General features: G+C 42.0%; 2 protein-coding genes across 4 annotated transcripts in view; both read left to right on the forward strand.

The window, feature by feature from the left end:
- The first annotated feature begins 7,651 nt into the window (after positions 1 to 7,651).
- Positions 7,652 to 9,324, forward strand: GJE1 (gap junction protein epsilon 1). Its single transcript, XM_075036695.1, has 3 exons — positions 7,652 to 7,690; positions 8,352 to 8,534; positions 8,929 to 9,324. Exons 1-3 carry the CDS (start codon positions 7,652 to 7,654, stop codon positions 9,322 to 9,324), a joined length of 618 nt encoding a protein of 205 aa, XP_074892796.1.
- A 3,632-nt stretch (positions 9,325 to 12,956) lies between these two features.
- VTA1 (vesicle trafficking 1) overlaps positions 12,957 to 22,939 on the forward strand; it is a 42,933-nt gene continuing 32,950 nt past the window's right edge. For 2 of the 3 annotated variants that reach the window (XM_075035851.1, XM_075035852.1), the window contains exon 1: positions 13,491 to 13,679. In XM_075035851.1, coding sequence (XP_074891952.1) covers positions 13,571 to 13,679 — 109 coding nt within the window. In that variant the 5' untranslated portion in view covers positions 13,491 to 13,570. Of the gene's footprint in view, positions 12,979 to 13,490; positions 13,680 to 22,939 lie in introns of those variants that run through there. The other variant, XM_075035853.1, reaches the window with a different exon arrangement.

A 22,939-nucleotide genomic window follows, 5' to 3' on the forward strand; every position in this document is an offset into this window, starting at 1 on the left:
CTTCCAGCTTCGGGCACACTGGCGGTCTCTAGTGCGAAGCGCGGTGGGAGCCACTGGAGAGCTTCACTCCTCTGCCAGTCAACCAACTTTCTCCCCCTTCTTCGCCCTTTTGCTCTGCCGAGTTTTCTCCCCTTAGAAATTCAGAGGAAGCGCTGCCCGTCGGCGCAGTGCGGGGAGGGGCGGGCGGGAGACAAGACAAAGCCCGCGCCGCTCCCTTTCGGCTCTCCGGACAAGCCCTCTCCCGGGTGGGCAGGGAGGCCAGATCCGGAGCCCCGGGGGCAGCGACCGCCATCCGGACGGCAGCCAGCCCTCGGCCCCGGGACCGCCCTCGGGGCTCCTCCGCCGCCGCCGCGGAGGCGCGGTCCGGCCGCCCCCCTGCACCGCCGCGGTCGCCGCGGTCCCGGGGCCGCGGGGCCGCGGAGCCGCCGGCGCTGTCCAGCGGCGCCGGTGCTGCTCGCCCCGCGGCTGCGGGCGGCGGAGCCGAGGCGCCGAGAGAGCCGGCTCCTTACTCCGCAGCCCCGATTTATACCTGGTGCTGGGAGGAGCCGCCCCGCCTCTCCTCCTGCCGCGAGCGCTGGTGCCCTCGCCCCAGCCCCGAGACGCCGAGGTGGGTCCGGCGCGGAGGATCGGCGCGCATCCCGGAGCCGCGGGGTCCCAGCCCCTGAGCGCCGTGGGGACGGCTTGGGGGGGGCGAGGGGGAGCCTCTGCCCCCGCCGCTGCCCTCCGCAAGCAGCCCCCGCAGAGGCGCTGCCCGGCGAACCGGAGAGCTGTCCGCCCCGTCGGGCGGAGGGCGGGATCGCCGCCGGGAAAGCCGTCTGCCAGCATCTTACCCGCTCTGAAATGCAGGGTGACGGGGAGCGAGGGACTTGGAGGTGAAGAGAGTTTATTCCTGTCATTCAGCTGTGGGGTCTGAATAGATCCTACTCAAAGACATCAGCTGCCTTTAAAGTCGTAGGGTTTGATTCACGTAGCTGCATTTCACATTAGCCTCGACTATGGAAATGGGGACAGGCGATGTGTTTTATCCATTACTTCCTATGCAAATGGCATAACACAGTGCAGAATAAACATTATTTGCCTCTTCTAAGTGTAGCATTTGTCCCTAGTGTTTCTTGCTTTACAGTGAGGTAGTATCTTTTACTTCCCACTGTCTGCACATGAATAGGCTTTCCAAAGAGCTCCATGTGTTTCCAGCAGAAGCCATGGATGTAGGTAGCAGTGCAAATATGGTGAAAGAGAGGCAGACCTACTGGACTGGAGTTTTGAAGACATTTGAAGATAAAGAGCTAAGGCGGAGGACTAACAGCATTCGCCAGCAACATGCTCTGCAGACTGATTCCTTCCCTTCCTCTTCTCAAAAGGGAGAATAATTGATCTTGCAGTGAACTTGCTTGTTCACATTATTAAAACAGTTCTCTTGAAGCCCTATGGGTTTATGACAGGTGTGTGGAGAAAGCAAATGAATGCACAGAGGACTTGCTGAAGTGGGAGAAAGAGTTTGACCACTGACACACCAGAAGCAAAGCATGGCACGTGTGCAGTAACACATACCCGGTCCATGGCATGCTGTCCAGTGTAGGAATTAAATTTAAAAGACATCAAACAAAAGGTATTATTGCTTCTTAAAAGTTACACCTCTCTGTATCTATTGATTGATCTTTGTGACCCTTCTCACTTCCCTGAATATATAAATGCATTCAAAATTGTGTAAATTACTGATTCATATAATGCTGATTAGTTTTACTAGAAAACCCGGCCAGTGCTAGTCCTCAGAAATGATCAGGCTAGAAACTTCACCTTTACCACTAGCAGCTGACGGGAATTGTCCCAGAGCTCCTCTGGAAGTGGTTTTTGCTACTGATCAAGTTTCCTTCACACGGTGTTAAATTCAACTGCACTCCCTCCAAGGGAGCCTTACTGTCGGCTTGGATATTTATCACAACTGCTGGGACCCTCTACTTTGCTGAGCGTACATGAACTTATCTAAGAACAGCAATATTCAGGTTTCTGCAAACAGTCCGAATCAGTCTTTTTGGTTCCCATTGGTTGGATCCAGTATGTGTCTTCAACACTGTGACCCCAGACTATGGACTTCTCACTAATTTATTTGAAAATGGGTTTATACGTGAACAACCAATAAGATTGCCATTGGAAGAATAGTTTAAAGTCAAAATGTCTTTAATATTGATTTATCTGGGACAACAGGAAGCTGAGTCTTTTTTTGCATGAATATCAACAGAAGAACACTTTAAAAGCTTCTATTGGCATAAATTTCTTGCAGTTTGCATGAAGAGAGGTGAGACCCGTTGCTTTTTGTTGCACAATAACACCACTCCTACTGCTGCCCTCCAGGAGAATTTCTTCTATCCTAGTAAGTTTTACCTGTCCTTTAATCCACAAGATGCAATTCCTAAGGTTGAGGAATTAGGAACATATTCAGTGGGAATTTATGTTCCTGATTTTTACCAGTACTTGATTTTATCTACTCTATATTTTCAGAACTCTGAACAGCAGGGAAATAAGCTTTGGAAACTGTGTCTCCAGCTCAAAGGAAACAGAAAGTTAGATTATGCTTCTAATGTCATTCAACGGATGTCTGTGTAAAGACAAGGGAATATATTCAAACAGCATAAATATAATTTCCTGCAGAGGCAAAAAGGAGAGGGAAAAGATACACAGACCCTGACATAAACCAGCCAGAATTTAGATCCCCACATACAAACTGTTCATCATTCTCTTTTCAAACAAAAGAATCCACCCACCTCTTTGGATGTTATTTCAGATTACAGTCGAGAGACAATCTCATCATACAGCTGTGACACAGTACTTAGCACAAAAGCAAAGGAGAGACTGCCACAGTTAAGCCTCCTTAGTGGTAAAGAAACTGTGCACAGGCTGAAATCAACCAGCACAGATGGAGCGTATCTGGGAGTGCAACACCACAGGGCAGGGACTGCAACAACCTGGAAATGTGGGTGGCAAATCTGCTTCATCAGTAATTCCCAAACGTAGGGATGCAAAATCAGTGCGGGTAGGAATGAGGAACTCCACACATCTCACAAACGCCCTCTACTGAGAACTGCTTCCAGCAGGGAAAAAGGCTCCTTTCACGTGTTTGTGCAGCTCAAGGCGCTTGATAATTCCAGGGTTAATTCCAGATTTGCACATCACAACAAACTTTGTGTGGTCCCATGAAGACCCAAGCATATCTGCCACCAAAACTACCTGCACCAAGTAGCCTTTAATTAAGTATGCACGCTGGCAAACTAAATGACTGTGTTCAAATGCAACCCTGGAAGTGATCATGTTTAAAGGCCTGATCATTAGTTATACATTAAAAAGAAACTAGGCAACAAACAAGGAATAAATACTATTTGATTTTAAACACTGAGCATTAGGAACCAAACCTTAGGGAAATTTTTGTAGTATCATGCAATCTGCTGGAAATTCCAGCAGATTCAGCTGGAAAAAGTGGACATGCATTGTAGCAGACAGTGACTTCTCCCAGACAGTCAGATGTACAATAACCTTAAGTAAGTCATGTCTTCTTTCTCATTACTTGATTACAGGCTTTCTTAATTTGGTGGTGGTTTTTTTCAGCACAGACTTCCATTACCTTTCAGCTTCTTGAGTCAGGGACTCTATAAAGGACAAGAGGATACAGAAACAGGTCACTTCCCCTATCCCCAGGTTTCAGAATAGATAACAGGGTTTGCTGCTGCTACTATGTTGGTAGCTGGAAATGGGTCCATGAAGCAGCTGGGAAGAGTAGGCAGAGTTGGAGAAAGGAGGAGATGGAGACAAGGGCTCTCTTCCTGGGTATGAAACACTCCATGTTGTGGAGCCTCCAAGGAGGACAAACATTCAGCTTCTAAGGCCACATCTCTACTCAAACTCTAAGGTTAGACATCTCAACACCAAACCTCTACAACTCTTTTACTAGTAAAGTAGCACTGAAAGTTAAACATCTCATAGGCAATGCCAGTGCATTCCTTGGGGGAAATGGATATGAGAAGAATTACTCTGAAAAGAATTGTTGTGGATTTGTGTAGAGAATGTCACAAATGGCATAAGCTAGCAAACTAGATATGTTCAAAAGAGAAATGCTGAGTTTAGCTATGGCTGCTCAGGGATAAGCTCTAAGAAGCAGCGAACTAAGAAAATATGTCAGCCCTTTCCACTTCAAGACTCCAGAGAACAGAAGAAGTAGCTACTCTCTGGGGTCAGAGCCAAGCTGTGTCTGCCAGCAGTACTATGTCCTTGGAGCACTGGGCTGCAAGCAGTAGTTTGTGGCCACCCAGGCCTCACAAAGCTGCAACAAACAGCAATATAGAAATTGCTTTTTTTTTAAGTCTGCATGACTGGACACGGTGACTGTAGAAAAGAATGCTAGAGTGAGCCATCATGCCTATTTCTTAATTTTTCAAAATATGCTTTTCAGACTTTGCATTAATTTTAAGAAAGGGAGGAAGAAACTTTACGTATGACACGCATCTCCCCAGACTGAGTGCCGTGACTGAGCCCATACCCCTGCACAATAAACCCAGACTCTCTTTAGTCCATCCTTCTCAACTCCCAGACTTTGCATCCTGCCTGTGACTCTTTGTGCTAAACATAAACCAGCAGGCAGGAGGACCTGAGGAAGTCACCTGCCTCTTAAGCCTCCTGGCCTAGCCGAAGGTGAGGCATCCTCCACCTCAGGTCTGAATTGCAGTGGAGGCACCAGTCTGCAGCTGGTAGAATCCTCCGCTGGGCGTAAGCTTCAACATGGGGAACTCTGCAAACCAAAATGGAAGTGCAAGTCCTTCCAGCACTAGGCAAAGCTGGAAAGCTGGCAGAAGAGGCTGTTCTCCAAGGCTTAGGCATGCAAGCTCTCTTTTGGCAGTCAAAAACTTATCTTACTGATACTGGTTCATTTTTTGTGCCATTTCATTTTGTGCCATTTGCATGGTGCCACTTTTTCATGGCACAAGGATAATAGGTACCATTACATTTAACTACACTAATAAAGCAATGAACTGGCTGCTTAATGCTAAACACACAGTTCACCCCTCTAAGCATAAGTGCAGCTTTATGCATGCATTTAGTTTCCATTTGTTTAACTGTGATTATTCAGTAGGACTTCAACACATTAAAAGGTTAAAGAGCACACTGCTGAGTTGCAACCTTGAGCTGAAAGCCAGGCTTAGGACTCACTTAGAAACAAGTGTGATATCAACATCTTCCATCCCATTTGTGCATAACAGACAGCCACTCCTGCAGATTCAAAACAAATAACGATTTTCTCTCAAGGAACCCCCAAGGAACAGCTTGAGTTGCTTTAGCAGACTGCATTCAAAAGGACCACACAATGCCAGCTTATTCTACTCCCATCTCAAGTTATCCCTTTAATGTGGTGTTACGAAGCACATTATTGAACACACATGACAAAAGAAAAACATTGCTATCAGTTCCTCCTAGTGCGAAAATAATGGGCTTCCTGTGCTGCAGCTCACATGACATGTATTTGAGCCACTTCAAAGAAACCAACGGTTTTATTGTGGGCCTATTCATCACATTCAGTGGGGTCTGAACGCAGATGCCCATGGGGTTTGTATTGGGTTTATGTGACAACCTCTCCAGAATTCATTTTTTCCTTCAATGCAGCTGTATTCCTTATGTGTTCCCAGAACTAAAGCAGAGCATTGCCAGCTAACTTTTCTTTTAGCATCTTTATCACAGGACAGAAATTCAAGTTGCCATAATATTACTGAGGTTGTCCAGAGAATGATTTGATTGCCTTAGATTAGACTGTCTGGTCAGGTAAGTAATTATGTTATACCCACCTAACAATAAAAAGATACAAAGAAGCATTTGTATAGTACAGCCTTTTACCTCAAATGTGTTCTTAAATATCTTTCTATCTGTAGCAAAATCAAATGCTTTCTGACAAAACTTAATGATTATTGTGGGTTCACGTTCTTCAATTAATGTGAAAATAATTGCTACTGTACCAAGCATAATAAAAAGTATTGAAAGATCTACCTCAGGTTAGAAACTAGGAGCTTTTCAGTTTTCCCATTATTGCTTTTTTAAAAATATTTCTGCTGAAAGACATCATAAGAAATACTGATACAAGTATTCTTTGAAGTACATTCAACAGTAGGTTTTCAATAGCAATTCACATTTTAAAAGAATTAAAAGATTAAAATATTACTGATATTAAACATCTGTCCAGCATGATAAGCTAATTTAGTAATTTTATAGTATTGTGGGAACAAGAAAAATTGCTTTTGGGTGATAATTAGGCTCCATACGTATTATGAGCAGAAGAAAAACAATTCACTGTAATCACAATTATTGCATTTTTGTGAAGGTTAGTCACACATCCTGAGAGCCGCAGTATTTTATTGCAGATCCTATACCGCTGTGAGATTGCTTTTAGTTCATTCCATATATACAAACCTCAGCATTCTCTCTATGCAGCAGAGCAGCAGACTGCATTGAAAAAAAGTTTAGAAACCTAGTCTCAGTGCTACTAATACAACACCTTTTACAGTCCTCCAAGAGATAAACAGACATTTAATTAACCGCCTGAAAAAGGAGCTGTAGTAAATAACACACTTATTGAAGCACTTTCCACCTTATTCATAATCTAGCTACTTCAGCAGATGCAGGGCAAGTTCCTCTTACAAAGGGTGTTCTGATGTCTTACAACAGTTATTCTAATCATGCCATTAATATAGTCATTGTGACGTCTTTTAGAGCCACAGCAGACAAACCTACACAAAAAATGAACCCCGATTCCCATCTCTTCCCTCCTCCTATCTACGTTTCTGTGCCTATGAGCATACATCACAGAGGGAGCAACACTTTTTGCTACATCATCTTGAAGTCACACTGCAACCAAGTACAAAGGAGGCTTTCTCATGAGTTTAGAGATAGAATAAATGACCCCCTTTGGATTTGGTGGCTGGATTTCACTTTCCTGCGCACCCTCTTCAGAACGCCGAATAAGCTACTGTGTACCAGTGATGGAACAACAATCTACCTCCTCCCCTCTTGTTTCCCATCTCCATCCTTCCTCTCTCCACCTTCTCATACAACTCCCACTAGGTTCAGACTAAGGTGCTGAGGTACATCCCTGCGGCTGTTTACCGGCAGGAGTGTCTGGCGCATGCATGATCTCGCATGCATAGCTATTCTGGATTTCCTGCATATGGAGTACGCTAGCAAATTACTAATAGCAGTTATTGCCATTAAGTTATTTGTAGCTATATTGGAGTGGTTAATATTATTTAATTCAATTGCTGTTACTTCTTTGAATTCAGAATCTCGGACCTACAGCTTCCGAGTTCAGTTGCATCCTTACTTTCGACTGGACTTAGTTAAAAATAAGTTATGAAACTCCAAAGGGTGTAAATTGAACCTGTCAGCAGCCCAGGATGCTGCCGTCGCGCCCCGCTGGCGGGGTCCCGGCTCCTCCTCCCGCCGGCGGCTGCCCCGACACCGCAGCGCCGGGGCTGCGGCTGCTGCGTAGCCCCCGGCCGGGACCGGGACCGGGACCGGGACCGGGACCGGGACCGGGGCCGGGACCGGGGCCGGAGCCGGAGCCGGCACCGGGGCCGGGGCCGGCTGCTGCCGCCGCCCCCGCAGGGCGCCTTCCGCAGACATGTCCGCCAACTACACGCGGAGCTTCTCGGAGGGATGTGTGAGTACGCGGGGGCGGGCCCGGACCCGGAGCCAGGAGCCGGGAGCGAGGGGTCCGGCCCCTATCCGCCAGGGAGCCGCGCCCCGTGCCCCGTGCCGAGCACCGGGGAGCGGTGCTGGACCTTCAGCGGCCCGCTCGGCGGCAGGGCTTCCCGGGCGGGCCGTGACGCGACGCGACGCGACGCGACGCCCACCGAGGGAGGCCTGCCCGGGTGCTAGAAATGCCCCTTTGGGGAAGCTGAAATTTAATTTTCAAGACCAAGTACCGTGAGGTTTGATGATGGCGCGGCGGTCCTTATTTTGCCATCCCCTGACATGGTGCAAATCGATACAACAGCAAAACGAATGGACTTTCTCTCGGTCGAAGCATTCAGCTCCGTCTGGTGCATTCTGCAACAGCGGAGTACGGATAAAGGCAGGGAAACAAATTAACTGATAAGGGCTACACAAGCGAATGTTTATATAAAATTAGTAGCAACAATAAAGTGTTCTCAGCCATTATTTTGTTAGAAGGCTACTGCAGCCTTCATAGGCAATCTCTCTCTCCTTTTAAAACAAGTAGAATAAAATAAATATCTTGGATAATGAAAAAGAGCAAGTAGGCCTCCAACAATAATGCTGTTCATTTTTGTTTTCATGTTGAATAACCCTGTGATTTGCAGCTCAGGCCATCAACAGTAATTGGCCAGTTCCACACTCTTTTCTTTGGCTCTGTTCGTATGTTTTTCCTTGGCGTTTTGGGCTTTGCTGTTTATGGAAATGAGGCCTTGCATTTCAGCTGTGACCCAGACAAGAGAGAGGTTAATCTTTTCTGTTACAACCAGTTCAGGCCTATAACTCCTCAGGTAATTCTCTTTTTTTATTGTAGAAATTCAATTTTAAGAGAATAAACTGCAAAAATTAAACATAATTGTTCTATATAAGAAGTAGGAACTGATTGGGCTAATTATCGCTTAGCTTTTTCATGAATATTTTCTTTTTAATAACCTTTCATCTGTGACTAAATATGGAGTTATGCTTTCTATCCTTCATAAAGATAACCTTCACATTTCAGAAACCAACTGAACTTTTCAAATTAAAACACAATAGTGATTTTTACCTTCATTGTCATCTAAGTGTTTAGATATGTGATATATATTAAAAACAGACTTGCAGAATGTTCCAGAGTGTGTGTGTGTGTTTTAGCTGTCCTGATGCAGTTGTAAATGATCTGACAACTACGTTTCTGCTACATTCTAGGTATTCTGGGCATTACAGCTGGTGATTGTGCTGGTACCTGGAGCCTTTTTTCACCTTTATGCTGCATGTAAGAGCATCAAACAGGAAGATAATCTCCAAGAGTCATTCTACACTCATTTTTATATCTTCTCTGTTTTCTTAAGGATTATCCTTGAAGCTGTGGCTTTTTGGCTTCAGATTCAGCTGTTTGGTTTCAGAGTGAACACAATCTACATGTGTGATGTGGGAGCACTTGAAAAAAAGTTTAACATTACCCGGTGCATGGTGCCAGAGCACTTTGAAAAGGCAATTTTTCTTATTGCAACGTACACATTTACTGTGATTACAGTGGTCTTGTGTGTTGCCAAAATTTTTGAGATCTCATGTAGAAGGCTAGGTTTCCTAAAAACTCGGTGATTTCAATCACTCCTAGTCATTTACCACCCTGTCCGCCTGTAGTTCTGTAACAACAATTTCAAACTGTAACAAAAAACATCCCCTGCCCTCTATGCAGTGTTGCAGAAGAGAACCACACTGATGATTACTGCTGCAGAGTAGTCATCTGACACTTACTCCTCATGTAAAAACTACCACGTTACATGAATAACCTTTGTTTCCATGTCAAGACCAAAGGCGGTAAGATTCACAAGAGTAACATGTTTTCATGACCTGCCACATACAAATAGTTTTGCCTCCAGAAGAGTGTGTGTGTGTGTGTGAGGAGGAGGTTAATTATAAACATATTTTTATTCACAGTTTTCTGAACACATGCAATTGGAGCTAATAAGTTTATTGACCTTACAGGAAAAACTATTCCAAATTTCTTACATGTTCTCATGGCTTGAGAATTAATCAGTAATGGTGGATAATCTCTGGGTACCAGAAAGCATTCAAACATTTTCCCAAGCACTGCCACTGTGGCAACCTGCATCTCAGACCCCAGGGGCAGAATCTCCTGGTTAGGCTGTGCTGACAACACAACCATGGATACCAGCTTACTTTGGAGCAGTCCAGCTAGTGTCATCTGCTAGCTGTGAATCTCCTTTTAAAAGTGAAAGACTAGCATGATATTCTTTGTGCTGACTAGAATGCCTTACCCTCATTATGTTTTGGCTTACAACGTAGAAGATTTTTACCAACTTTGAATGATCACATTTTGAAGGAGTAAAAGGGCTTTATGACTTAGTTTTGCATAAGAGGCTTAAAAGTGTCAAAAGAAAATCTCGGAGAAAAGCCTTTTCTGGGTCCAGTCATGCCTTGATTTCAGTGAGAATTTTGCTTGTGTGTGACTGCAGAATTGGGCCCACAGAATTTTTTGCGCTGTGTGTGTCATCTAACTTCTTATTGCTCTGACTAAAGCTGCTAGAATAACAGTTAGAAAGAAGTCTGCATACTAAAATTATTCCATGCAATAAGTGTATTTGGATAGGTTACGTCTTGAACTTTATATAGGTATCAGATATTTTTGTGTGTGAGTTTCTTCTTAAGGACTAATAGACATCTTAAAACTTAGAAGTGATTTCATTCCTTGTGCTGAAGTAAGGTAATGAAAAAAAAACAGATTTCAGAACTGGGAAGAAAGAAGGAGGTAGTTTCCTGTACAAAATATGTAAAAATAGCAATCATAACAATTAGCTATTTTCCATTTGTTTTTCAAATACACTCAAAGTCTAGGAAAAAAATGGAAGGTTTCTTCCTCTTTCATCATTTTCTATGGCTACTAAATTGAACAATTTCTGTTCTGAATCTCAATGAAACAAGAGACTCAGACTCATCACTACTTAACAGTGATCCAGGAACCAGCAAAGTCAACAAAGAAATCTGTCAGCATCTTGGGATATAGTCTGAGGTCTGTAACACTGAAGGGAAGTGTTGAATCAATCTCTGGAAGTGTTCAATCTCTGTGTCTTGAATTAAGTTAAACATATGTGAAAAAACATTCAGCATAAACGCATAAAAAATTGAGATCTCACTGACAGCATTTGTGTCCTTTCAGAAATATTTGGAAAATTCTGGAAAAATTACTACAAAAACTTTTAGCACCAACTGTTAGTTAAGCAGTCCCAGACAAGGTTGGGTTGTCAGAGCTTTGTAATCCTCACCCACAAAAGTAATCCTCATCTCATAAATGGAATTGCATGATTTAGGTGTCTTGGATTTGATTGATTCTGGGCCATTTAAATCAAAAGTGAGTCACAACCAGATATGTGATTTTTTAAATATGCTGTTCAAGAACAAGATTACAAAGTTCCATACATTCACTGTATTAAAGCATTAATGTTATTTTTTTCCCTATGGAAGGAAGTTATATGTTGTTTTAAATATATGTCCAGTTGTTCTTCTGTAGATTTCAAAACACTTCAGAAAGGTCAGAGGACTGCAAAAACCCCCAGCCTCTCAGGGGACTTTCATGTTTCCATCAAGAGCCTTGCAGAGCCAGGACTGGCACAGGGCTGCCTGAGAACCCCTGGGGGGGTCCAGGAGCTGGATTACCCACCACCATGCCCTTTCCCTTGGTGGTCAAAACCTGGAACATATTAAAACATGTTCTTCTTCCAAACGAGATACAATGCAGGTTTTTTCCGCACTTCCTGTGAAATTAAAATGGTCAAATTCCTCAGTTTCAGTTTTTCATTTAAAAACAAAATGTGCATTATTGCCTTTTAGTGCAAATGTTTTTCTGTGACCGATTCCATCATTAGTTTCTGGAACAGGTTGATGGAGATATTATGTCCATGTAAAGAAACCATTTCCCCATGGTTATCAATACTTCTCCTTCCTACATTTGCCATTTGTTTTTCCTGGCACTCGTATTCTCAAGTGTCTCTAAACTTTTCTTTCTTTCAGTCTTCCAAACTCCCACCACTTTTATCCTCATTTACATTGGTTTCTATCAGCTTCCTTCCACCCTTACTCCCTCTGAGATTTATAATATGCCTGCATCCATCAGTGTTGCACTGATTTTAGCTCAAGTGCTTAGCAAATATTTGAGATGATCCTGAAGGCTTTTTTTGCCATTATGAAAGGAATTATATAATACTTGGGGATTCTTTGATTCAATTCTATTTCTTTACACAGCGAACATGAAGTCCTGTCTCCCAGAACACAGTAGGAGTAGTTTTGTTGCTTACATCAGGGTCATATTGTAAGTGCTTCTTCAACTTTTTCGTTGTTTTCCACCATACTCTAGCTGCCTCATTTTCACAGGCAGCACTCAAGCCAATCCCCAGCTCGATGCATATGCAGTCAGTTTTGTCTCTAGCCAGACATCATGCCCATTTCAGTTCTCACTTAACAAAGAGCCGTAATTGCTCCCTCCATCATCTTCAGTGAAACAAGCTAAATACACCCAGCAAGTGACGTGATTGCCTTCACATCAAAGGTATAGTTGCTCTGGGCCAGCCAACTTCTAGTACACCACCACAACATCCCAGTACTATAACCACTCCTTGTTCTGTTCCTTTCTTGGCTTCCTTTCTTCTTTTCAGCCATCATTTCCCTTCTGTTCTCTTTTACAGCACTCTCCCATGATAGCAATGAGACAATGCAGCCACCTCTCCTACCCCATGCCTCCCTCCAACACACATCTTTCTTTATACCCTGGAGCATTGACATTCTCTTGCCTCGCAGACAGCCATTTTGAGACTAGGAAGAAGTCTGGCAACAAGGCCATTTAAAAGAAATTAAAAAATCATTTAACTATGCTGTCAGAATGAGAAGATGACTGACACTACAATAATTTATATTGCAATTTGTGAGATCCATTTGAAACCGTTTTGCTTCAACAGTTCCCTTTTTTTTAGCTGGTCTTATCCCCTCTCAGCAAAACCGGAAATCCCTGGAGGTTCCTCTGAGAAAAAGTTATCTGGGAAGTGGTGATCCTGCGAGATGTACTTTCCAGGGCCGGCAGACTTGCTGACAGCTGCTGGGAAGCAGCCCAGTCCAGCGAAGCACTGTTAGCCAGGCCATGGTAGCACAAGGCTTCTCCAGGGAGCGGCAGTGGGATGAAGGAAGGGCAGAGGCCCAGGAGCAGAGTTGCGGTTCAGTGCTCGAGAGCCTCCTGGATGTCTGGTGAGTGTCGGGGCAGCCCAAGGGCAAGGTTTTTCAATCTGAAAATGGATTTTACTTGCAGATCAACCTCCAGGGCGAAGGTCTGCATGGTTGTTTGGGCTGATGTGCCAAAGGAAAGGAGAGAGAAGTGCTGGTGAGGGCTTCGCCGCTCGGCCCGAGAGCTGGAACCAGGCCGCCATTCCCCCGCGCTGGGCCAGAAGAAGCCCCGGCCGCCCCGAGCTCTCCAAGCCCCTCCGCGCGGCGGCTGTGGGACACGTTTCAAACACTAACGAGCCAAACAAGAGGCGCATGAGGGTGTTCGTCCCCGCGGACGGACGCACGGACGGGCGGGCAGACAAACGGACGGACAGGCCAGTCTGCCCGGCCCCCCCCGGCTGCGGTGGCCCAAGGCCCGGTGAGGCCGCCCCGCCGCCCGCCTCCTCCCAATCAGCAGGGGGCGCTCTTCCCGGGCGCACCGCCAGGGGCGGCAGCCCGCCCACCGCGCAGGCGCCGCGGCGTCCCGTACCGGAAGCGGAAGCGGCCGGCGCCAGCCTGGGGAGGGAGAGCCGTTGTCGGTAGCCCGTTGTTGTCGCTGCGCGTCGCCGTCCGCGCGATGGCGGCCACGGCGCTTCCCCCGCTGCCGCCGCAGTTCAAGAGCATCCAGCACCATCTGCGAACCGCGCAGGAGCTGGACAAGCGCGAGCCGGTGGTGGCGTACTACTGTGAGTGAGGCGGCCGCAGCGCCGCCCCGCCCCGCCGGGCCCCGAGCCGGGCCCGGCCCGACCCGGCCCGTCGCGTCCCGCCCCGCCGCCGCTCCCCGCGACTGGGGCCGCCGCCACCCCCCGGCCACCAGGCCCTGCACCGGGCGGAGCGTGCCCCTCGCTCTGTCCGCCTGGCTTGTTGGGTTGCGCCGAGTGCCCGTCGGATGGACGGAGAAGTGGGGGCGGGGGGAAGCCCCACCTCTTGGGGTGGTCCGGGCTGTTCACGGTCTTCCCTGTCTGCCGCTTCAGCTGCAAGCCCCGACCCGTCTTTCACGTGCTCTATTTTTGCGGAGTTAAGCCTCAGTGCAGTCATAGGGCGTATGCTAGCAGCCTAAATACGTGCTTGTACGCATGTGTATAAAGTCAAGTTTGCTGTCTGTGTTGGGATAGTCCTAATAAGTATCGCAAAAAACTAACCTTCGAGAGTCTTTCTCCTGTTGATTAGACCTCCTTTCTGTCCTGTATCCGAGTAAGCAATTTGGATTTGAGAGTCTTTAATTCTTTCAAGTGTTCATATTTTCTGTGAGGCTTTGTCACTTCTTCAGGGTTCTCTAAGGGGGAGAGTGGGTGGCTCTTTTTTTTGTTCGTTTCGTTGAAGTGAACACAGCAAAATCTTACCTGAAGTCTTTCAAATTAATATGTAAATTTGTCAAGCTACTTTATGGCTTCTAAGCTAGTGCATGTCAGGGTGGTCTGTGAGCCTTTCTAAAAGGCTATCCACAGTTAATTAAGTAACGCAAGCCTATTGTTAGTAGTCATAAGTTCCTGTCACAGTTAATCACCACACTTGGAAAACTTCTAAGACTAGCTGATCACCAGAAATGTATGTTTATGTTGGGTTTTTTTCTTTTTATTGAGATGTGAGGCGGTCATTTGGGGGTTTTACTTGGCAATAGCTTGTCTTCAAAGAGAGTTAAATAAAAAATAGAGGTAGAACTGGTAGTTTAATTTGTAAGGCAATCTTAAGTGTTGAAGGATGAACTCATGAAATTCCAGCTTCAGAAAGCTCTGAAAAAAACGTTAGCTCAGTGTCACAAGAATAATTTTAATTTTTTGTGTTACACAGGAATACTCTGCTAATGTGGAAGAGTGCCACCAGAGAAGTGAGGTAGCCACGTATTAGAATACTGGATGTTCTCAGTAGTACTTGCTCTTTTTTGCTGGAAAAACGGGATAAATCTTACTTTGTGTGGTAGAAAGCACTAGCTAGGTCAGGTTGCACTGGGGTTTTTTTGTTGTTTTTTCTTTATTTCTTTTGGTTTTTTTAATCAGATGTAACACCCTGTCTGGCTATACAATAAAAATACTAGCATTTAGTGTAGGTAACAGATTGCAAGTCTGTTTTAAAACAGGAATGTTTTGATGGCTGATCTCTATTTTTCTTAATGTCTTTCCTATTCTGAAAGTCTTGGTGCACAGGGGGGAAAAAAAAATCCACCTGTATTGAATAATTAGCATTTTCTGTAAAGTCCTTTGCATTCTCTGTCCTAAGTAGCCTGAAAATTTGCATATGATATGTTTTAATTTGAGTACTTCAGCACATCTGATTCACTACTGAGTATACCGAAGACGTATTCTAGAGATACTTTTCTCATTACATTATTACATAAAGTAAAAAGCAGCAACACCTCTTTTTCAAGACAGGTCTTGCTTGGGTCCTTTGTTCTTTTAAATACACAAAGGAGAAGACTTAATTTTCTCTAGTGTTCCACTGATGACACGTATTTCCTTCCATGGTGGATGAGTTTGGATTGACTAAAATGCAGAATTCCTGTTTCATAGGATTTTTTTGTTTTCTTTTTTTAATTCTGGCTTTAAAGCAAAAATAAGGTTTATGAACCATTAATTTTGAACATTGTGGGTTTGGAACAATTATGTGGAATCCCAAAGTATTAATTATTAATATTGCTACTGTCAAAAAAAATGTACTGTATATGCTTCCAGCATGCTATGAATAATAGGGGCTTTCCTTAAAAAGGTAAGGTTTTTAAAGTGTAAGCCTGGGGATACAAAAAATTTTCAGGATACTTTTCAGATAATGTTTTGAAAGCAACACAGATTATATGTGGAGTTAAAGCAATTTTTCTCATTAGATGCTTCACTGGAAAGAGTGAAAATCTCTTTGTTGAGCCTTTGAAATGTGTTTTGGAGGAGCTGTATACATTTGCTATAATGTATTGTGTGGAAGGAGTAGCGTGAGGAAAGCTTGGTGTGTGCTGGAACATGTGCTGTTCTCTTCTGGTACTCCTCCGCTAGCCTTGTCTGCGGGCACCACGCATGTCCTGGGACCAGGAGGGTGGTGTGGCGCAGCAGCCAGCCAAGGGGACCCTGAGGTGAAATGTCATGTGATGGGACAGTGCTGCGTGTTCTGTCTCAAGGCTGCTTGCACACCCACCGTGTGAGGGGGAGAGTCTGAATTTTGGTCATATGACGGATGTAGCTATTGGTCTGAAGAATGGAGTAAGGTGTTTATAGCTTTGGAATGTTGTCAGAAGTGCTTCATCCCTAGAAAAAAGCTTTGGTCCCAAGACTGATGTTTCCACGACACAGTGGTTTTCAGTATGGACATAATGTTTGCTAGGTTTTGATTTATGTGCGTTTTGGTTCAATTCCACTTGTATATTTCTGATAATAAGAGCTATGACACAAACTAATTTGAATATCAGAAGCAAGTAAACTCTGGTAAGAATGTGTTCACAACCTAAAATATTACTTTCTATGGCTTAGCATAAAATTGTCAGGAGGAACTGCTTACTGCTCATGATAGTATTTTTGTCTCTGATCAGCATCTACTGGTGCTAGAGGTGTGCTCTCAAAGCTGGAAATTTCAATGGCAGTTATGCATTTTATTTGCGTGCACCATTTTCAATTTTTTTCTCTCATGTTTTTTGGCTGTAGTTCATTTGAAGCATTAAACTAGCACAAACCAGCACTGCCACCTGAAGAGGATACTGTAGTCCTTCTCTGACCTCTTATTCCCAACCCTAATGTGCTTCAGAAGCAAACATTGATGTAATTGTATGATGAAAACCAACAGTAAGCTATTTTTCAGCCAGGCCAATTCACTAGCACTTACACAGCTGTGCTCCCACACACACAGACAAAGAACAAGATACGGTGGCTTGGAGCGAAGACAGGACTCCTTGCTTTTTTGATATTGCTGGCATATGTTGATGTAAAGAAACTGTAATTCGATGAACATTAATCTCCGGTTTACACAATATGGATAGCTACGACAGGGATTATTTATATTTTTCAATGGCCACATAATTTTCCACATGAAAAATAAAACATTGAAGAACAACATTGATGCTCTTGTGTACCATAACATCACAGATGCTTTTTGTTGTGGTACTTGCTGGAAACACTGCAAACATTAAAAAATGGGTTTATTTCTCGTAGTCATGTGTATTCCTTACAAAGCCTTCATGCTTAAGTCCATTTTTAGGTATTCAAATTCAAAGCAGCATATAATAGTAGCTTTATATGTTGTTGGTAAACCATTACTTTTTTTAGCACTAGCCACTGTTAGTAGATGGATATAAATGATTGAAGCAATAAAAATATATTTGCTTCCTGACAGTATGTACCTTCAATTTACTTGGTTGTAAAATTTGTTCTACTTAGAACATAGACTGTAGAGAAATAAAGAAATCAAGTTTATTTTTTAAGTTGTGCAGGACATGATCTCACAAAATAATTCTCCTTTTAAAGAGATTAGACATTAATGTTAGTGTTCAGCACTGGGGTCATCTGCTACCTTTTAAAATATTTACCTTCTCATACAATACTTCTCACATTTCATATTATTTTGTTAATTATTGTCATTAAGTATGTAGCTTTTTCAGGTTCAATAAAGGTCAGCTGATTCAATAGGTGTAAGGGATGCCACATTTATTGCCTAGCAAAAGGAAAATAATTGATTGGTGGTCAATAAAATAACTTTCTCATGTTAAAAACTTACATGAGTCTGACTGACTGCTTTGAGATGTTATTCTGCAAACACAAGGAGGCAGACTTTGATAAAAAAATCTGTGGCCTGTGTAATAACTAAAGAAATTATGTATGTAACTGTGCCACAGGCAGTTTGACTCAGAAGTTGTTTTTTGAAAAACTGCAAGGTTTGAGAGGTAGTTCTGTCTTCTGAAAACTTCTGTTCTAGTGTTTAAAGCGAGACTTTCCTTCATAGCTCTTGTTTCAGCCTTTCAGTAGTGTTGTTAAGCTCTTTTCAAAGATGATTGGTAGTTTATTTTATACTTCAGTACTTACTGGCCATTGATGTTCTAATTCAAAAGTATTGAGAATGCCAGTGAGTTGCCAGAAAAGCATTGAAGTTTTGTGATGTATAACATCCTAACACACAACAGCGTTTGCATATCCAGTGAATGCAACATGAAAAATGATGATTCTAATAACTTCCCAAAAGCTGCACTGTGATCATTTTTTGCTTTACAGTCTGCTAAACATCAGAAAACATTCATATGAGATCAGTAGACTTGATCTGTTTAAAAAAGGTATGAAGAAAATCTACAATTCTCAAATTCTTGAGATAGAAAAGCACCAGAGAAATCCTTCCAAAGGATCTTACCATTGTGTTGACATTTCTGGTTTTGTGGGATCAAGCAGGAGAGAAAAGCAGAAGAGAAAATTTTTTTCCCACAACTAGTTGACAACCTCTTGAAACAAAAGTTGTTCAGCTTTTAACAGAAATAGCCATGTGACTGGCTTTTTACTTTGAAGTTTAGTCACACATCCATGAAACAAGCTTCTTGGTGTATACCAATTATAAGACTCCTTTTTTTTAAAAATTTTATTTTTATTTAAAAAAAAAAAGACACAAAAAATAAAGTTCACGGCCTGATTCAGAACCTGGGAAATATAGTTACTGTGTAATTTTACATTTGAAATACTGTTAATTTTTTACTGATCCTTCCTCAAAGGAGAGGACTAATAACAGACAGATATTTTAAATGAGATTTTAATTTATTCAACTTTTTATTGTATCTTGATGCATTTTGAATGACTAATTTAGAAGTTGCATGTAATTCCGAAGTATTAATGGAAATAAAAGTAACTGGTATTTGCTGTATTTCACTGCAGAGGTTCTGCACATACTTACTGACTTCATTTAACTGGGACATTGTAGAATTGAAATGTGTAACATAATGTTCTTATGCCATTCCTTATCTAATATCAAATTCCTGAGTTTTTCAGTTTAAATATTCATTTCCTTATACTAGTTTTATATAATCCATTTGTAAAAGTACATTTTCCGTATTCTCATATTGCTGGTGGCAAAAAACTGTTTTGTGTGCTACTAATACTACAAATTATTTAAAGCCTGTTATTAGAGATTATATACTGAAGAATAGATTTAATCTGTTCTTTATTCAGGATAAGTTAATCGAAATGGTCAGATATTTAAGAAGTAGATATCCATTTTGTAGTGTACTGTGAGACTTGTTTTGATTGTGCTATGAGTATAAACTAAAAATATTTCTCAATTTCTCCCCCCCCCCCGCCGGTGATTTCTGTTTTTTTCTGTCTTCAGTCTTAGCTTGTTTGCTCTGATTTGTTTCAAAGTTTTGTAAGTGGGAAAACTGTGCTCTTAAAACTCTGGTTTGTCTGTGGAGACAGGAAAATGGTGAGAAGTGATTGGAATAACAAAGCTAAATACATAAACCCCACAGTCCTCAAAGCAAACTGTGGGTAGAAGCAAAAATTAAAGATGATGTTAACTATTGTGTAGTATTTTTGGCACCTGCTTTGATTACATAGGTAATATTTTAAAATAATCTGCTCTGACAGAGATAGGAATGAGAACATAAAATAGAAAAAGTGTACTTGAGAGATTGAAACTTTATTTCTGAGGTATGTGTATTTGTATAAAAGTCCTAATGTTCAACTGTATGGTGTAAAAATACTAACATGTGTTTTTCCACTGTATAATTCACAATTCTTTGGTGGATCTTTATTCAACTTGAATCTCTGGAAGTAGAATTAAGAACTGTCTTTTCCTGCCTGAGGTTTGCTGCTGCTTCTGAAGAAGGGATGCATCAATATCAGCATTTCATTTTGCAGAATCACAGAATTGCTGAGGTTGAAGGGAACTTTGTACATCACCTAGTCCAATCCCCTGCTCAAAGCATGATCACTAGTGCAGGTTGGTCAGAACTGTGTCCACGACCCTTTTGAATATCCTCAAGGATAGAGACTCCACAGCTGCTGGGAGCAACCTGTTCCAGTGTGTGATCATCCTCACAGTAGATTTTTCTTATGTTTAAATGGGATTTCCTGTATTTCATTTTGTGCCCATTGCCTCTTGTCCTGTCACTGGGCACCACTGAGAGGGGTCTGGCTTTATCTTCACTCTCCCTGCCCCCCCCCCCCCCCCCCCCCCATATCATGTATTTATACGCGCATCGATAAGATCCTCTGAGCCTTCTCTTTTCAAGATTAAATAGTCCCAGCTCTCCACCTCTCCTGGTGTGACAGATGTTCCTAGCCCTTCATCAGCTTTGTGGCCCTTCCCATGTCTTTTGTACTGGGGCCCAGTGTGCTCCAGGTGTGTCACACCAGTGCTGGGTAGAAGGGAAAGATCACCTCAACCTGCTGGCAGTGTTCCTCCTCATGGTCATGCCCATCTAGGGTGCTTTGGTTCACCTCACAGAGTAGTTTGAGAGCATGAAATAGGTTTCTTCCAGTTTAAACTAAACCGGAGGATGTTACACAGGAGTGCTTCAGATTGTGCTGTAATCACTACAAGCTGTTTTATCGGAATGACTTGACCATAACTAATCCAGAGTACCTGCCTTCTCCTCCTTTTGCCTTCTTGAGATCTCAGTTACTATAAATCCTACAGTTAAGGTGGTTTTTCCTGTTTTAATTAGAAATATTTCCTTTTCTTTATTAGGCTATAGAGACAAGCTTTGAAAAATGCTCATAGTTTAAATATTGTGCAAAAGTTTATAAACCGATGAATTCCACATATAGATCTCTTACTCAAATTTTACAAGACCAAAATTTGTCCTTAAACCACACTGAAGAGTGGCAGTGTAGAATATGCAGTAATTTTCTAGGATTCATAATAAATATTATTAGATTACTTGTTTTGTCATCTGACCTTAATAATTACCACTCTTGTTTGTTTTTGCAAATTTTGTTTCACCTATTTAGTTTGCAAGTTGCTATTCTTCAAACAACAATGAATTCTAATGTAATTTACTATAACTTTCAGTAATTTTAAGTAAGAGACATTTTACTTAAGGTAGTTCTGACTTGACAAAGTTTGTCTAGCATGTAACATAACCTTGAAATATACTGTTATCAATCCATTTCCTTCTGTAGGATTTAGAATACTATAAATGAATCTGAGGGGAAGAGGGGGTCATACTATCCACTTTGGTTTGAGTTTCTTATTTAAATTTGTGTGTAGCCTTCCTTCCCCCTGCTTTTGCCTCAGAATTTTTTTTTTTCTTGCATTTCTCCTTAAACCAGTTTTACTTGAAAATAAATATTTAAAAGTAATTTGTTTTCTCTGGAATGTTTCAGATTTTGAACTGATGCTGCGAGCCTAATACTTATCTTGTCTTTTGCCAGTTTCCTTCAGCATCACATAATGAAGAGGACGTATTAGGCCCTTTGAAGTTTGTTTGCCAGTGCTATTAAATCTATTTTTTAAAGTCTTTGAATTCAGACAATTTGGACTTAGCCATGTAGAAATACTATATATTTATGATCTGCATGCAGAAATTACATGAATGAAGTATGATACAGTAATATTCATGAAAGCAAGAATAATTAATTTTATTTTTATATGCAGATGAATTCTTTATGAAGATACATTTGTAGTAGTTTGAGTACAATCCAATTTAATTTTTTTGTGTCCCTTGCTTCCCACATTTGTATTCCAGCTGTTGTCTTCCTGTACCAAGCAGTTAACAAACATTTTTCTGTCAGTGGTTTGATAAAGGGAAGAGGAAGGTGTAGCATATGAATGAGTAATAACTTAGGGCCTGAAAAAGCTTTCATCTCTTAATCAGAATCAAAATATGGCTAAAGTTTATGGCAATGCTTTTTTGATACTATTTCATGTCAATTTGTTACTATCAAATGTCAGAAATATTCCCATTCCTAATAATTCTTTTTCTATACTAGAGAATTAAATACATATGGGGAAAAAGAACTGTAATCTTTTGATCCTGTTAGACCAGGAAAAAGAAGGATGGATAGTAGGACAGAATTTAGAAGATAGAATCAACTTATTGTGCATGCTTGCTGGCTGGAATTTTTGTTCTTCAGTATTTTTACTTGGCACAGAGTTAGTTTAAAATGGGAGTGAGGGGAGTTTCAGTTGTTATCCAAACATAAATCTGGAATAACTTACTGTGTATTAGGAATGAATGCCTGGCACGTACTAAAGACAAAATGCTCGCTCTGAAATTGTGCTGTGTATTAGCAAAGGAAAAATAACATGGTATTACGTGACATAAATAAAAGCAGAGAAGTTTCTGTAAAGCTCACTGTATAATTCCATCCAGCACACCCACACTTAGGATTTGCTGAACAAAGATTAAGGACAGCAAATCAAGACATAAATTTTGTAGTTGTCTTGGCAAAACATTTTTCTGAGAATGATTACTTGCCAAGTCTTTATGAATTTGAAGATAAATGTCCTGTCTGCAAACTGAGAGCAAACCATGTTTTAGTTAATAATTGGCAAAACAGTTCTGTCTTCACATGTAAAACATTACAAGTGACTTTAGCTCTACTTATAATATTAATTAATATTTAGACATTAGCTCTGTGTAGCATCTTTTACCTGCTTAGTGCTTTGCTTTATGCATAGACTACTGTTGTTGGCCACACAAAAATCTTTTTTGCTACTTGATTTAGATAAAGAGGGCAAAAAAATATAGGTTGTATCTGTTATGAAGCTAAGCGCATAAAACAAGCTTAAAAAGAACCAATAATTGCATTCATTTATGTGTTACCAGGTATTCCAGATCTTCATCACGAATAGTGAAGAGAGATGAGAATTACAGGTCACTTATTTCCAAGACTGTCTACATTCTTCAGATACTTCATTTAGGCTTTAAAAACCTGAAAACTTTTGCAGCTACAATGTATGGTTTTAGTTGTCTTTTTATATCAGAATTTTCAGAAGCTTGGTTTTTCACAGAGGAAATTTTTTATCAAAAGTTACCAAGCAAATGGCTCCT

The sequence above is a fragment of the Buteo buteo genome, chromosome 9 (assembly GCF_964188355.1).
Source record: "Buteo buteo chromosome 9, bButBut1.hap1.1, whole genome shotgun sequence".
Taxonomy (NCBI): domain Eukaryota; kingdom Metazoa; phylum Chordata; class Aves; order Accipitriformes; family Accipitridae; genus Buteo; species Buteo buteo.